The sequence below is a fragment of the Pleurodeles waltl genome, chromosome 6 (assembly GCF_031143425.1).
Source record: "Pleurodeles waltl isolate 20211129_DDA chromosome 6, aPleWal1.hap1.20221129, whole genome shotgun sequence".
NCBI classification, from domain to species: Eukaryota; Metazoa; Chordata; class Amphibia; order Caudata; family Salamandridae; genus Pleurodeles; species Pleurodeles waltl.
The window spans coordinates 1419241734-1419259302 of NC_090445.1; the positions used below are offsets into that span (position 1 = coordinate 1419241734).

Below are 17569 nucleotides of genomic sequence, written 5' to 3' on the forward strand. Positions count from 1 at the left end.
GGAAACTGATGCGCAATGTCAGATTGTGTATTTAGGCTGTTATTGATAGCTGTCAGTACCATTTCATCAGAAGTTACAAAACTAAGTAAACGCACACTAGATGGAGTACCTTGAAGAACGTGGACCGGGCCTGCACAGATGTCTTCTTGTGCCACAACGTTGCTGTGAATAATTCTTGACTTCATAACGATTTGGAAGCAGCCCATGTATACACCTTCGTATTTAATGCTTTAAGACACGGTACAGGTGTTCAACTACCATAATGTTGATCGATGCACCGCTATCAATTACAAAGTTTATAGGTCAACTGTTGGCCTTGAGTTTGATTTTAGGGCAATGTCCATGTGAGTTATTTTGTTTCACTAACTCAAGTGTTATATTTGATGGTCTTCCTTGCAAGCGGCAAGGCTCACATGTGCACATTGCTCCTTTTTATTTATGATCATTGCACATTCTTCCTCTTCACTGTTGCTCGATGGTGACACCTAGGAACTTGTGCAGGGTGACTTTGATGACAAATTACTTCATTTGGTTTCCACCTGTCGCAGTTGAGGTTTCCTTTTGTCTTTGTGGGCATGGTGACAATGCTTCTGGAACTTTCCGGCGTCCATTTTCTCATCTTGCCATGACACACTTGGTTGTTCCTTTGCTGTGTAAGCCGTTATGAAATGATGCTCCTTCCACACCCCTTGCATGTTTGTTCGCTGGCTGGACATTTATCCTCATGTGAAAATGAAAATCCACATCGGAAACATTCTTTCCTTGGAGACGTTGGCTTGCGAGTGTCTGCCCGGTGCTTTGTGCTTACACTTTTTGACCAAGGCCGATTCACCTTTTGCTGTTTCCACTTCTATGTCGGCGGCTTTCTGATCTGCTCATTCCTCGGCTATGGCAGCTATCAGTACCATTTCTAGACTCGGTGACTCTCACAAGATGAGTCTTCAGAATGTGACTGACAAACTACCATCAACGACACTGAAACGCATGAATTCACTAAATATGCAATGTTTGATAAGCACATCAAGTCTCTCACAAACTCATCCATCGTCTCACCAACTTGTTGTCTCACTTGATTGAAAATGTAATTTTCATAGTCGACGTTCGGCATTGGTCTGATCTTGGCTCCTAAGCTTCCTTGATTTGACAGTATGACATTGTCTCAGTTTGTGAGATCTTCTTTATCAGTTCTTTCACTGCATCACCAGTGTGATTCTTTAAGTATTTAATGATTTTTTCTTCACTTACTTCTTTCTAGAGCATCCATGAAATCATCCAAAGTCTCAATCCATGTTTTTCATCTTGCGCCTATATTCTGTTTTTTGGCTATGTCGAATGGTGGAGGAGGTTTTAGAAATGCGGCTGCTGTATACTTCATTGTGCACCTGCATCCGCGCCTTCTGGAAGTACCGACTTCATGCCTGAGCTTGCGCTGATGGACTGACTCAAGGGTTTAGAGGTGCCTTCTTCATTTTTAACGGTATGTTTTCTGTTTCTTGCATGTTCTGGTCTTTGCTCTAGTCTTTCGGTTTCATTTGAGATGTTTTTTCTCTCTATTTCAGTAACTATTACTACTTTGAGCCCGGTTTGGGACTCTGATAATGGTGGGTGTTTGAGCTGCCTTGCTCGAGGTGAGAATAGGAATGTAGTAGATGCCACATGCTTCTTTGTATGAATCACCCTCTCCAGCAGGTTTCAGCTGATGTATCTGATGTTGCAGTTGTGATCGTTTGGCTTTAGTGATTCTTTATATGAATGATGGCTCAGTGTTGTGGTGCAGCACCCTCTGTCCGGCAAGTCTTCTCTGGTAGACGCTCAACTTCTCCATGATGCCTCGTACCGGCTGGAGTGGAGCTTGCACTCCACATACGTCAACAGCAGGCTTCTTTGCATTGACATTGGGTTCATATGGCGTGCCTGAGCAGTTTGCTATTTCCTTGCAAACTCTCAAGGAGAGCAGTTCTGTTTCTTTGGGACATATATCCCCTACTCATCACCAGTTGTCGTGTCATTCCTAGCCCGGAAGCATGCACAAGAACACACACAGAACTCATATCTAATGTCTTTACTCGTCAGCGTACAACATTAAACTAACTTTTCAATATCCTGTAGCTGTTAACGACCACACCTTAACAACTCCCAGATAGATTTTGTAATCCCTTTTCTTGAGTCTGCCCTCTAGCTATGGGGTCTTAATGCTCACAGTCCCAAGACACTACAAATTGTAGGGAAACTCTAAGGCCAATCAACATTGCGATATTGAGTTGGTTAGATCAGCAAGAAAAGGAATATATGGGAGTGGTGGCCTACAGACACTTGCATGAGGCCAAACAGCATATTGCTTAGCATTTAAGATGCTTAATGTAGACACACCAGCAGCAATAGCTGTATCAGAAAATCAGTGATTACAAAATAACAAGATGTGGGTCATCTGGGCCTCAGGGGCACCAGTGGCCCAATATTAAATGTCATACAGGACAAAGTAGATCAAAATCCCATGTTAGCCATTCTACTACCTGAATGGACATGCCGAACCTTATTATAATTGCGGGGCACACAACTTTGATATATTGTCAACAGCAGAGTCCTTGATGATTGAATGGCTTCCCTCCGTCCTCGCATCCTTTTGTTCTTTCCTCAACTCTGCTCTTTGATTTTGTTTTGCTATGCTCTTCCCTATTCTTTTCTTCATTTGTGACAAGAATCCATAAACATAACTCTGAAATAACTAGGGAACCAATGTCATTATGCAGTGAAAATTCTGGGTGTTATGTTCACAGGATACTTGCATGTGTGCTGCTCCATAAAACAATACATCTCTACTTCTAACAATGCAGGTTGGCCATAATACAGCACTGTCTCAAATATATAGAGATGTGAAGATTATTTTAACACACAAAATGTATTTCACACCACTACTACGTAAGGCTGAGGATTTTAATAGTGCATTAGGTTTGATTATGTTAATAATGGACTGTGAACGAGAAAGGGATTCTGGGCCACAAACAAGATCCCCTATCATATATAAACAAACACAGGCGATACCTTCTACCAACGCTATCAGAGTAGTGGCTGCTTTCCTTACATGGTCGTTGAATAAGGCCTCGGACAATGGTTTAGGAGCCAATATTCCTAGAGGGCAAGAAAGTAATATAACTAGCAGGATATATTTTAGCAATATGTATTCTAGCCACATGCTCCAAGCTGAGATCTGCGGTTTCTAATGGACAGCTGCACATGCAAGCTGATCACCTTCAGAAAGAGGTCACTAGGCCCCCTAAGTGGACTTACTTAATAGTAGAGATGAAATGGACAATCTTATGCACAGAAGTATTGCCAAGCAGATAACGGAACTGCTTTGTACACAGAATAATGATTCTCAGAATCATCCAAAATCACAGATAATTACACACAGTATGTCAGTTATCTTCTGTTCAGCGCACAATAAGAACAGTTGATCAATTGAAGTCTCGTTCCTTTCATGTGGAAGTGAAATAAAGATAAATATACATTACAAAAATAGAGATTATCACCAGTTAGACAAATTGACACCCAATTAACAACAAGAACCACCAACCACAGGAACATGCATAAGTGCCAGCAGTAAACATTATAAGTCTATTTTTTAAGGGAGAATTATCATATTCATGATTTGTATGAAAAGTATTTAGTTCTTTGTTAACTTGAAAATGCTGTAGATTTGTGAGGATTTCAACATGCTAGACATTCCAAATCAAATTGCAGTACTTGTGAATATAGAACGAAAAAGAAATGCTTGTAAAATGCTATATCGATCTCTTTTGGATCAATAGCATTACAGAAATGAAATAGTACCGGGAAATTTGGAGAGTGCCATTCTACGCAAATTCAATAAAGGCTCCCCGTTTAATGATGATAAAAATGCTAATTTGAACGGTATAAGGCTACTGGGCATGTAAATACAGTATAGATCATTTACAAATGTATTGCTGTTCGAAATGAAATGCTAGTTAACGACTGGACAGCAAAATAGAGGCGTGTGTGGGCTCATGTTAGGGTTAGACAGTGATCTCTCTTGGAAGAGAGTGCTTGTGGTACAAGGAGATTGACTGGGTATGGTGTAGGTCTTCATCGTAGATGGCCACTATAATGCATTACCTATGGGAATGCCCTTCAATGCGTGTCTTTTGGTTTTCTGGAGAGTGCTGAGGAAGTCACTGGATAGTAATAAAATGAATTCCAAGCTACAATATTCCAAAAGGTAGACTCTGAGCAAAATTACGAGGAAGGAACGGTGTTGAATTATGTCCCAGATGAAGAATTTATATTTTTATAGAACACCACAAAATTGATGTGTTTGACCTTTGGCAAACTATGTTGAGTGGTAGCATTAAGACGTTGTTTCACTTGTTCTGGTAAGTGCTGTATATATGTTGTTAATACTGAAGGACAGAATGGGACTGTCGGTATCAGCTGGATGTTTTTATAAAAAACGTTATGAAGCTTAAGGCTGGAACAACTGGTAGGAGTTTGAATAGTAAATATCTATAGCATAGAAGGGGGCTAGTTGGTCCTTGTGGAAGGACAGGTGATGACTCCTTAACCACCTCAAATTCTGTTGCTTAATGTGATGTAAAGCTGGTAATATTCAATTCCACTATTGTCCTTTTTTGGGGAGGGATGTGACTAGAGGGATGTAAGCAAAAGGTTTTCTTCCACTTCCTGGGTCCCCTGTTGCTTTGGACTTCATTCATCGGAACAGCCATTGAAGGTTTGAAATGTGTTGGCTCTTTGGATGATTTTGCAATTGCCGACATATCTGGTTATTTGTGTATACAACCTAAAAAGATGCACCTATTTATTGTACCCTGTAGGAAGAGAGAGGGAGGAGGAGTGGATCTCTGATCACTACTGTGGGTAGCAAGTAGGCCTTTGTCAAAATGGCGACCAGTGTGTGATATACTGCATTCAAGTGCTGGAATATTTGGGGAAGCATTTTTCAGTGATAGTTATGTGTGCAATGTGGACTGTTGTCCATAAATTGCGTGATAGGTCGAAGATTTATACTGAACAAACTGAATAAAGAATTTCAAAACCTACATGAAATCCTCACAGTCTAAGCAGATGCATTCAAGAAGCTCATGCTGGCAACTATGCATGCACCTGTGCAATACTGCATATACCGATGCCACATACAATAAAAGCCCAATTATCACCCACATATAAAAAAAAATCAGTGGTGCAAACTGGTCTATGGATTTATATGTTAGAGGTCCCAACGTGCAGCTTCCCCAATATTTACCCCCAACCACAAGGTTATAATTTATTATAGTGCGACTCAATCATAAAGTGTGATTATAGCGTTGATTCCCAGGCTAATGTTCTTACCGCGATCACCCTCAGGGAGGGTTCCTTCTCAGGCCGATGTTCATATATACGATACTCCTTTCTCGCGGAAACACAGTTTGTCATCTGGAGAAACAGGTCACAAGCATGACAGTCTAACTAAGATATTCACCAATCAGACTCCCTCCTTCCCCATAGGGAATTTGCAAAGTTTCAACACAGAATAAATTCTTCTAATAACAATACTAGAAAATGCAATAATCTAGATAATCATCTATATTAAACCATTTAAAAAAAAGGTGGAGGAAAGGAACCTCCACTGAGCTGATCATTTATATGCATACTGTTGTTACAGTGTTATCACTGCTACACTGAGACGCACTGGGCAAGTCTATTAAACAAATACACATCCATCAATGTAAAAACATTTAAACAGAAGTTGCATCACATTTAGAAGTTAGCTAAGGATACTCCAAGAATTACTTAAAGATTTATATTTCACACACCCCACGCCTAGAGCTCAAGTACAAGAGTGTGCACAGCATGGCAGTATAAAAAAACTGTACTAGGGAAAAAATAAAATAGTATAACCGAATGCCAGGTACTCTCATCTGAAAAGAGTGGTGGCCCACCCTGAATTGTATTGTCTCAAAGGGAAATGTGCAGGGCTACCACACAGCACCACCTGACTTGTTGAGGGACGTGTGTGCGGCTGTGTGCATGCGTCAAGTGTGCACTGCTAATAGACCAGCTTTAACTGCTTTGTGTGCATCGGAACCTTCTACTGCTACCATCTAAATTATACGTGTTTACTATGCACCCAGGGAGGGGGTCTTGAGCTGCTGCTGTGGAAGTTCTGTGTATATCTCCTGCTGTTGATACTCATGCTGTAGACCTGTTCTGAGGGTGTGAGGGAAATGTACTCTCCTGATCAGAACTTATTAAAAAAAAAACGTAAGGGCCAGGACCCTTCTCAGGAGGCCTCCACAACTTGCATCACTGACTACCCCTAACAGCGCTGCCAATGACAGCACCAACGCAACAACTGACAATTCAGACTATTCCAGGCCACTTAAATCTATTAGAATGATGCTGGTAGCAAGTATTATTTATTGTTAAGATTTATTGAATTAGAAAACACTTAGTTAGACAAACATCACCACTATGTGGCAGACTATCATAAGACCAGGTATTGTGAATTAATTGCCAGTGCCGAGCACCAGAAATCACTAGCTCAAATTAAGCACTGTTCCTGATATCTATGTGGTGCCTTTTCCAGGTGTGGCAGTGGCTTGCACGTGTAATGCCCATGTGGTATTAATGCTTCTGCCTTATTGAACTCTTGTTCAGTACGCAGAGCCAAAAATTATTGCCATTGTTAATTCCTGTTTAAATTACTGCCAATTGTTTATGCAGTGAGGAGGCAAGTATACTACTGCCATCTTTGAAAGTTATGCAAAAATAGAGTCCTCCCTTTTGAAGGCTTTCCAATCTCCTCTTAGGTTCAATTCCACCAGAAATTACTCAGGTAAAGACAAAATATTCTTACTCACAGAAAGATACACTCAATTTGGGTACAAAATTTGGGCAGATAATTAAAACCAATATAAAATCGTATGACTAATTAGAATACAACAAAGGAAAGAAGAGCAACAAATTCTTATTTAATGCAAAATAACAAAAATAACTGTTGCATCTGCTAAATTAAATAAGACAATTATGTGAAGAATATATATATATATATATATATATATATATATATATATATATATATATATATTAACTGTTGCCGCTGGAAAGGCTGGGTGTGTATCTGTTTGTAAAATATTGCATATGCATGTTGTAAGTGCATGTCTATGTATGAGCTTGAAAGTGTTTCGATATCTGTCGACCTTGCAGTAGCCTTCCTTAGTGTTCACTCTGACCCAACCACTAGCGGCTTAAGCCACCTGAACCACGCAGCTCCCTCACAAACATGGGCCATCACAGATGTTGAAAGGCCTATGGAAAAATGTTAGTAATTTCTGGCATTTTGTAGATTTTAATAGCAAGACGGCCCACAGCCTGGTGTAGCACTGTTCCTTGCATAACGCCTGTAATTCTTTGCATACTGTGGAGATTCGTGGCACAATAGTGCTAGCGCCTGGCCAAATGCTGAACCTAGCACAAAACTGGTGCTTCTTTGCATATTGTGACCACTGGAAGCAAGCCGGTGCTGACCGCTGCCATGATGTTGGTCACAGCATCAGGGCCGTCATTCTTGTGCTAATGGCAGTACGCCAAACAAAAGAAGACTTACCCCTATTGGCCAAAGGGGACAGGGCAGTTTTCAGCTACACAAAAATGTGTTTCCCTTTCATGCAATGCTCGTATATTTATGGTTCCATTATGCACAGTAACAAAATATTTAAAAAGGGGCACATTTGGAGCAATATAAAGCAGTCTTAAAAACCAACAATCTCTGAAGTTACATAAACCTCATATTTATGTTAAAATCACATTTATAGAGGGTCTAGTGCATTGACAGTATACAAATATATGAATCATTTAATTTTTGTTACAATGTTATCTAAAAATCTTAGAAACTTAAAAGGACTGTGAACAGAGCGTTTTTGTGGAAATCCGAATGGTTCACACCACCTTCATCAGGAAACCTTTATTTAAAACCAAAACCTATTAGAGACAGACAAATAATTAATAAAATGCATTTTTGTTAATTGACATACACTTTCCACTTTCCTAAGACACAAGTCACGGCCATCTTTAGTTCAGGCTTACTTCTGCCTTCCAATCGAACATTCGCCTTTTATATTTTTAAACACTGCAATGATGTTGGTTTAAACATATAATCTGGGATTATTTATTAGACATATATCGATGAGTATTATGTATGGTGGATCGACAAAGCATCTTTCACCCGTGGAGGCCCCCTGTTAGTGTGTAATTAACTGTCCATCTTTCTCCCAATATTTGTTGGGCTACTGTTCATTTGTTGTTTGACATTTTTGCCTAAACACTATACAGGGAGTGCAGAATTATTAGGCAAGTTGTATTTTTGAGGATTAATTTTATTATTGAACAACAACCATGTTCTCAATGAACCCAAAAAACTCATTAATATCAAAGCTGAATATTTTTGGAAGTAGTTTTTAGTTTGTTTTTAGTTTTAGCTATGTTAGGGGGATATCTGTGTGTGCAGGTGACTATTACTGTGCATAATTATTAGGCAACTTAACAAAAAAAAATATATACCCATTTCAATTATTTATTATTACCAGTGAAACCAATATAACATCTCAACATTCACAAATATACATTTCTGACATTCAAAAACAAAACAAAAACAAATCAGTGACCAATATAGCCACCTTTCTTTGCAAGGACACTCAAAAGCCTGCCATCCATGGATTCTGTCAGTGTTTTGATCTGTTCACCATCAACATTGCGTGCAGCAGCAACCACAGCCTCCCAGACACTGTTCAGAGAGGTGTACTGTTTTCCCTCTTTGTAAATCTCACATTTGATGATGGACCACAGGTTCTCAATGGGGTTCAGATCAGGTGAACAAGGAGGCCATGTCATTAGATTTCCTTCTTTTATACCCTTTCTTGCCAGCCACGCTGTGGAGTACTTGGACGCGTGTGATGGAGCATTGTCCTGCATGAAAATCATGTTTTTCTTGAAGGATGCAGACTTCTTCCTGTACCACTGCTTGAAGAAGGTGTCTTCCAGGAACTGGCAGCAGGACTGGGAGTTGAGCTTGACTCCATCCTCAACCCGAAAAGGCCCCACAAGCTCATCTTTGATGATACCAGCCCAAACCAGTACTCCACCTCCACCTTGCTGGCGTCTGAGTCGGACTGGAGCTCTCTGCCCTTTACCAATCCAGCCACGGGCCCATCCATCTGGCCCATCAAGACTCACTCTCATTTCATCAGTCCATAAAACCTTATAAAAATCAGTCTTGAGATATTTCTTGGCCCAGTCTTGACGTTTCAGCTTGTGTGTCTTGTTCAGTGGTGGTCGTCTTTCAGCCTTTCTTACCTTGGCCATGTCTCTGAGTATTGCACACCTTGTGCTTTTGGGCACTCCAGTGATGTTGCAGCTCTGAAATATGGCCAAACTGGTGGCAAGTGGCATCGTGGCAGCTGCACGCTTGACTTTTCTCAGTTCATGGGCAGTTATTTTGCGCCTTGGTTTTTCCACACGCTTCTTGCGACCCTGTTGACTATTTTGAATGAAACGCTTGATTGTTCGATGATCACGCTTCAGAAGCTTTGCAATTTTAAGAGTGCTGCATCCCTCTGCAAGATATCTCACTATTTTTGACTTTTCTGAGCCTGTCAAGTCCTTCTTTTGACCCATTTTGCCAAAGGAAAGGAAGTTGCCTAATAATTATGCACACCTGATATAGGGTGTTGATGTCATTAGACCACACCCCTTCTCATTACAGAGATGCACATCACCTAATATGCTTAATTGGTAGTAGGCTTTCGAGCCTATACAGCTTGGAGTAAGACAACATGCATAAAGAGGATGATGTGGTCAAAATACTCATTTGCCTAATAATTCTGCACTCCCTGTATTCTGCTATGTCTACTTGTGTTTGGAGCAATGACCATCAGATATTTTAATATCAGGCCTTCTGCTACAAGTACTCGTGCTTGGAGAAATGACCGGACATATTAATGTCATCCAGTATATACATACTAAACCATGGGCCATGTTGGGTCTCATATATGTGGTTTATCCAATATGTGTCCATGCTAACTACATTTCCATTTGGTGGCACCATTACTTACTATCTGATATATCACAAATAAGACACATTCACAAATACTACATATACTCGATAACCGTCCCTACAGTCGGCCATCTTTAAGTCAGGCTTAATATCTTTGAGTGAGTCAGTCATTGTGATCCTACTGATCCAACTCCCCTAATAAGCACATTGTGTTGAAAGATATTGGGGGTTATTCTAACTTTGGAGGAGGTGTTAATCCGTCCCAAAAGTGACGGAAAAGTGACGGATTTACCACCAGCCGTATTACGAGTCCATTATATCCTATGGAACTCGTAATACGGCTGGTGGTATATCCGTCACTTTAATGTCACTTTTGGGACGGATTAACACTCCTCCAAAGTTAGAATAACCCCCATTATCTTCCAGATTCGGACTTCATCTATTATTACTTGAGTTAACACAGTCTCACTTTAGGATATATGTTTTATGCCCAACAAGTAGTCCCCATTTGGGAGGGCCAGAAATATCTATTTCCTACTTTACTGTACATCATTACCAGCAATTTTCATACGTCTTTACCATAGAGTAAAACTGAAATGCGGTTCCTACATATTCCTCACTTACCTAACCAGTCTTTCCAATTCCTCTCTTGTTTAACTCACATCTGTATGTACTGAATTTTGGCAAAAAACAACTGTTCAGTTATTTTCCTTTTATTCTCGGGATTTCCTCCTCTTGTATGGTTTTTCTCAATCCAATGCTCAACCAGGGGGTCAGGAGGGGGGCATTTTTTCACCTAATCCTAATTGCTGGCCTATGTTCATTTAATTGTAACCTCCTTTCCCCTCTACCTGTTTACCCCCACATAGCTTTTTTGCACACTGTACCTGTTGTGTTTCCATCGAACACGATCTCTCAGTTACAATAATTGTCTCTTTGATATGGTTTTCTGATAAAAATATTTGAGTATGGAATAGTATCTTTCTAGCACTGGGGGAGGTTGCTGGTGTAGTGTAACATGGTGCTATATTCAGTTGGTTTTGTAAACCGTTCTACAGCGAACCTGCCATCTGCTGCCTTTATTTTAATATCTAGGAAGTCACATTCGGTTTTACTAATTGATAAGGCAAACTTGAGGTTAGGATCCTAGCAGTTCAACCACTCAATAAAAGTGATCAACTCATCCTTGCTGCCATGCCAGATAAAAAAAATATGTTGTTGATGAATCTCGACCAGTGGTGCACATTTGTGTGAAAAAGGGCACATTATGATATATATGTTTGGCCACAAATGCTCCTATATATAAACATGCCAAGCTAGGGGCACAGTTGGCTCCCATGCTGGTCCCTTGGTCTGACAGAAAAACTGTCCCTCATACAAAAACATTTATTAGGGTTTGGCCTGCCAGAGCACGCTCTACCATCTCACTTGCAAGACGGTAAGGGCTTGGAGCCTACCCATTGTTTACCATTTGTTGGCTTGCCTGGCACATTTCTTAACAGCCTCGTAATTTGTCACTGCAGGCTTAGCCTCAATACTGTTCCTGTCCGTGGAGTAGGGACCAAGCACTGACTGAATGAGCTTAATCAGTGCCCATCTGATGCTCCTAGGTGACTGAGGTACTATTTTGTTCTTTTTAATGTTTAATGCAAACAGGTGTGTGACAGGTAAAAGCAGGCCCTCCAGAACAAACAAAATTGTAAAGATTTTGTTTTATAGTTAACTTTCTTTTATTTTGCCAAGTCTTCTTTTCTCACTTTGCACTCATGTTTTCTTTTGTTTTTTGCATGTGGGTGTGGTTTTCAAAAGATGAGGATTATCTTGTTCTACATATTGCAAAATGACAATGTTTCTTTCTTATGTATAATTACTGGAATGATGCTTTAACAGATAATCGTGCAGTACACCCCAATCCATATCACACTAATCCAACCCACCTCACACCCACACAAATCTGCCCTGCTCAATGCAATCCACCATCAACCAATCCAATCCACCCCACTCCAAAACACTCACCCCAATCCAATCACCTTCAATCCACCCCACTCCAAGCTGCCCCACTCTAATCCAAAATAGTCTGCCCCACTGCAATCTCCCAGCACTACAATCTGCAGCACCCCAATCCAAAACAATCTGCCCCACCCCAGTCCAAATAAGTCTGCCCCACTCCAGTCCAAATAAGTCTGCCCCACTCCAGTCCAAATAAGTCTGCCCCACTCCAGTCCAAGACAGTCTGCCCCACTCCAGTCCAAGACAGTCTGCCCCACTCCAGTCCAAGACAGTCTGCCCCACTCCAGTCCAAGACAGTCTGCCCCACTCCAGTCCAAGACAGTCTGCCCCACTCCAGTCCAAGACAGTCTGCCCCACTCCAGTCCAAGACAGTCTGCCCCACTCCAGTCCAAGACAGTCTGCCCCACTCCAGTCCAAGACAGTCTGCCCCACTCCAGTCTATCTATTATTACTTGCCCCACTTCAGTCCAAGAGAGTCTCTGCCCCACTTCAGTCCAAGAGAGTCTCTGCCCCAATCCAATCTGCCCCACTCCAATCTGCCTCACTCCAATCTAAAACAATCTGCTCCACTCTAATCAGCCCTATTTAAGTATTTAGATTTAAATCTACATCTAAAACAATCTGCTCACTCAAATCAGTCCCACTCCAATCCACCCCATGCCAATCCAAATCAATCTGCCCCACTTCAATCCAAAACAATCTGCCCCAATGCAATCTGCCCTACTCCAGTTCAAAATCATGTGCTCCACACTCCAGTCAGTCCCTACAATCCAAAACAATTTTCCCCAATTCACAGAAATCTGCCCCACTCCAATCTAAAACAATCCACCCACTCCAATCCGCCTCACTTCAATCCACCAAATCCAGCCAAATCCAATCTACCCCACTCCAATTCACCCCAATCCAATCCACCCCACCCCAATCCAGTTCACCCAAATCTAATCCACCCCACCTCAATCCAATCAACCCCTTTCAGTCCAATACACTTTACTCAAGTCCAGACCACTGACTGTTATGCTGTCTAATCCACTCCAATCCACCCCACCCCAATCCAACCCAATCCACCCCACTCACATTCACCCTACTCCATTTCACCTCACTCCAGTCCAATCCACCCCACCTAAATGCAATCTACCTCACTCCAATACACTCCACCCCAATCCAATCCAAAACCTACCCCAATCCCCACCTCAATCCAATCCACCCCACCACAATCCATTTCAATCCACTCCAATCTAATCCACCCCCATCCAGCCCACCCCACCCCAGTCCAATCCAATCCAATCCATCCTACTCCAATCCAACCCACCCCCATCCAGTCCAATCCACAACATTCCAACTCACCCTACTCCAAACCACCCTACTCTAATCCAATCCACTGTACCCTAATCCACTCCACCCTACCACAGCTCTATCACTCCAATCCAACCACCCCAAACCAATCTAATCCACCCCACTCCAATCCACTTCCATTCACCTCAAACCAATTCACCCCATTTCAATCCACCCACTCCAATCCACCCCATCCATTTAACCAACTCCAGTCCACCTCACTCAATTCAACCCACTCTACCCCAATCCAATTTACCCTAATCTACTTCAATCCACCCCATTACCTCAATCCACTCTATCCTATCACGCCCCACTGCACTCTTCAATACTGCACCCTACAACACTCTCTGCCACTGAAACATTGAATTCTATTCCCCTCTACTACACTCTAAGACAGTGAATCCCAACCTTTTTATCGCCGCGGACCGGTAAATGTTTGATAATTTTTCCGTGGCCCGCTTGTTTTGATTTAATAATTTTAATGTAATTGTATTTAAACATGCCTTCAAGATTTGAAGACCTCGGGCGGCCCGGTGCCGATTGATCCACGGACCGGCACCGGTCCGCGGCCCGGGGTTTTGAGAACACTGCTCTAAGACACTCTACTCCAACAAATCCACTCAAGGTACTGGTGTACAACATGGCAAAAACACTCTGCCAAAGCCATAACTCTTGTATAGGCGAGACCTATTGGTTTTGCGAATGCTTGTTTTTGAAAATTATCTCCAGACATTCAGTAATGAAAATAGAGTGCTGACTGATCCTCTTTCACTACTTGTTGTATGCTTCTGACCATTTCTACAGTGGCCTTTTGAGCTATGTTAGTGCAGAGGGCCTCGATAGCCCATGATACCATCTACTTGTTATTAGGATATTATAGGAGACCCTTTACCTTGTGTATCAAGTCAGATGTGTCTTATACATGATGCCTGCTCTGGCACCAGTGGTCTTAAAAACAAAAATCCATCTATATATGTACTCAGGGGTTCCATCAGGAAATTCAAAATAGATACCATAGGTCTCAGAGGAATGTCCCTTATCCTTCTTGTTTCCTTGGATGACTTGCCCACTTAAGACGTGGTGGCCCTTCTACATTTTGAGCACCCAAGAAAAATTTTGGACAGAGTTACTTTGGTGAAGATAAGAACAGTAATGCTGGGAGTATGTGCCTCATCCCCAGCCACCAACTGTCTTTGTTCAAAGCAGGATATGGAGTATGGCAATGTCTCAAACATAGAAAATTGTATTAACCAACATTAATGGGTTTGATTGGGTACCCACTAGGTAATCCCAGAAAACTGACAACTTCCTTAGCCAAATAATGTCTGATTTGGAGCGGACAACTGGTTAAGCGTTAAGCCTTTTTTTCCTACCACTCCCCAAATCATAGATTGTATCACTGATTTGGAGAAAAACAGTAATAAGATATTTTGGGAATACATAAAGTTTTGATTGTTGGGGGAAGGGCCGCGCAGGAGCTCCCGTCATGCTCCGTGGCTGAATCATCAGATGGCGCAGCGGCAAGCTACGTCCAGAGGAGCTGGATGCTCTGTGGGTGAGACCAGGGGAAAGAACCCTAATCGCCGGGACCCAGCAGAGATGTGTATCGTGTGTATCCTGGCTGCCCCCTGAGTGCGGAATAAGGAAGTGGACACGGAGGCAGTGGGTCGGCATACTTTAGCTCATGGACTGACCAAGGAAAGAGCAGTGCCGTCAGTGGAAGCACTGTAGGGGCTAGGAGCTAGTGGCTGAGCAAGGGGGTAGAGGCCACACCCGTCGCTGGCACACTCCAGGAGTCCCAGAGGAATCAACTCCCTCTTATGGGGCTCAAGTTTAGACACTGCGAGGAGGTAGGCTTGTATCTTCACTAAAAAAAAGGAGCTGGGAGCCACACTAATTATGAGACGACCTTAAGGGAAAAGGAGCTTGCCTCCCACAGCGGCCTATGACCTCCCCTCCCCTCCCCCACCTCTAAAAAGTTGAACTTTAGTAATCCTTTCATGGGGCGCCACTTGCTATATGTTGGAACAGTAAGATATACAAGAATAACAATAAGCATAAACACTATCTCCAACTACAAGATATATAAAGATGTTTAAAGATATATAAAGAATTATAAGCAATGTTAGGCCTCTCTGTTACATTGTCAGAACACTTTTGTGTAGTCACAGCAGCGGCCTGTGCAGACACGGGTGCGGCTTGTGGCCCTCGTGTGCTTTGGCTTCACGGAAGAGGGTGCAAGGTGCAGGGGTTAGCACTTAGTCAATAATGCGGTGATCCCAAAGGGATCTGCAGAGCAAGGGTCATTCCACATTGAAAACTCCTAAACCAAAACGGAACGCCCAGGGTAAGCGTCCAACACCCTCTGACAAAACAGTGAATATTGATTTAAGCACGAGTGGCTCCTGCCAGGCGGTTAACGGATGGCCTCCGGACCCATTCCAGTCTTTAGCCTGACTTTTTTGATGCCGGCTATGCCAGATCTCCCTCATAGTATTACATTGGAAAGAGGGTCCACTAGGGCAGCAGTTGTGGAAAAAGGAGAGCAGGACCCCGGGCAACTGGACAATGATAATGTTGATGAATCAAGACAAGAATTCAACCAGCAAAAGCCAAGAAATGGCCGAGTATTTGATAGCGGTGAGATCCAGGAAGCTGGCCTGGGCGACAGGCAACTGTATCTGTTATTCAGCAGTGGGGTCGATAGGGGGCCTAAGGAGGCTCCCAGTGGGTCCCAGCTAAATGGCCGTAACCCCGCCTCCTCTGAAGATAACTTTCCCTCAGCACTGCTCAAACTCCTGAATCTCCAAGGAAGGGATAACACCAAGCTTCCCCACGAGCCATTCAGAGAATGGGACTTGCCAGCAGGAGAGACTGCAGAGAGACCTTCAGCTTCAGGATAAAAGAGCAAAAAGAGGAATCGGCATTCCCACAGAAAACCTGCTCCTCCAAATTTTAGGTGAACTAAAATCCTTGACAATTTCACAAGAAGCAAATCAGAGAACTGATGTACAGTTAAACTCGATAAGTAGAATTATGCAGCAACTTAATTCCTGTATCGAGGAGGTAGCCAAGCAGTTCTATTGGATTTGCAGATTCAGATAGACGATGCAAAAAACTGCTCACATAGATCCAATCTAAGATTTACGGGGGTGCCGGAAGTGCATGAAAATGGGCAGACTGTCACAGACTTGATTACAGATCTTATTATGCACTATGTTCTCCGAGAACCGACGGACAGACACCTAGACCTCTCCATTATGCGGGCTGATCGAGTGCCTGCAGTCCAACCTCCCAATGCAAAATATCCCTGAATTATACTGATCAACTCTGGTGACTTTGTTATTAAGGAACCGTATTGTGCACCATACAATCAAAAGTAAAGTACTTCAGATCCCTGGCAACGTTACCTTTAAAAATAATTCAGATAGGTCTGCTGCTGCCGTTTGGAGGTGGAGGGAGCTGAAGGGGATGATAACTGCATTTCAAAAAGCGGGTGCCCCGGCAGGGCTTGTTCATCAATCAAAACGTAAGGTTTTTTTCATGGGTCTCCCGAACACAGTACATACAGTTGACGCAGCTAAAACTCTTTTGCACTCAGTATGAAATGTAGATGGGATGGGATGAAAAGGAGATACAGTAATCAGGGTGGCAAATTTCACGGTGATGATTGAAGTATTTATGCAAAGCACAGCGCACTTCATTGTCACTTATTATTAATTCCCTCTGCTGCTCCCGGTGATTAGGGTGCCATGTCAAGGTGCCTGACTGAGGGAGAGGGGGAGGAGGGAGAGGAGGGTGGGCTGTGGTCCTGGATTGCCCAGGTAGGAGGGCCCCAGGTGTTGCCACTAAAGGCTGTGGAGGCGGGCAAGGGGAGGGCGAGTGGTGGAGGAAGGAAGAGGAACATGATCCTATCACAGAATAAAAGAATTCAACCTAGTAGAAATAGGCGAAGCAAGATAGATAAACTCTATGAAAGAACAGCGGGCAGGGCCGAAGTATCAGAGTGTAGCTAAGGTAACTATAGGAACCACAAAGCGGGCGGTTCCAAGAGAGGGTCCAGTCCGTGCATAACTTTTCAGTATACTAAAATGATTCAATGGTGGGGCTAAACTCTACATTAAGAATTGTCTCTTGGAATGTCAATGGGCTAAAAAATAG

The 17569-nt window shown here is 42.5% G+C and overlaps 1 protein-coding gene across 7 annotated transcripts in view; it reads right to left on the bottom strand.

The window, feature by feature from the left end:
• KAZN (kazrin, periplakin interacting protein) overlaps positions 1-17569 on the bottom strand; it is an 808570-nt gene that overhangs the window by 110245 nt on the left and 680756 nt on the right. For 4 of the 7 annotated variants that reach the window (XM_069240778.1, XM_069240777.1, XM_069240782.1 and 1 more), the window contains one exon: positions 5365-5448. The exons of the other annotated variants lie outside the window; for them this stretch is intronic. In XM_069240778.1, coding sequence (XP_069096879.1) covers positions 5365-5448 — 84 coding nt within the window. The remainder of the gene's footprint in view (positions 1-5364; positions 5449-17569) is intronic. 7 annotated transcript variants of the gene reach the window in all.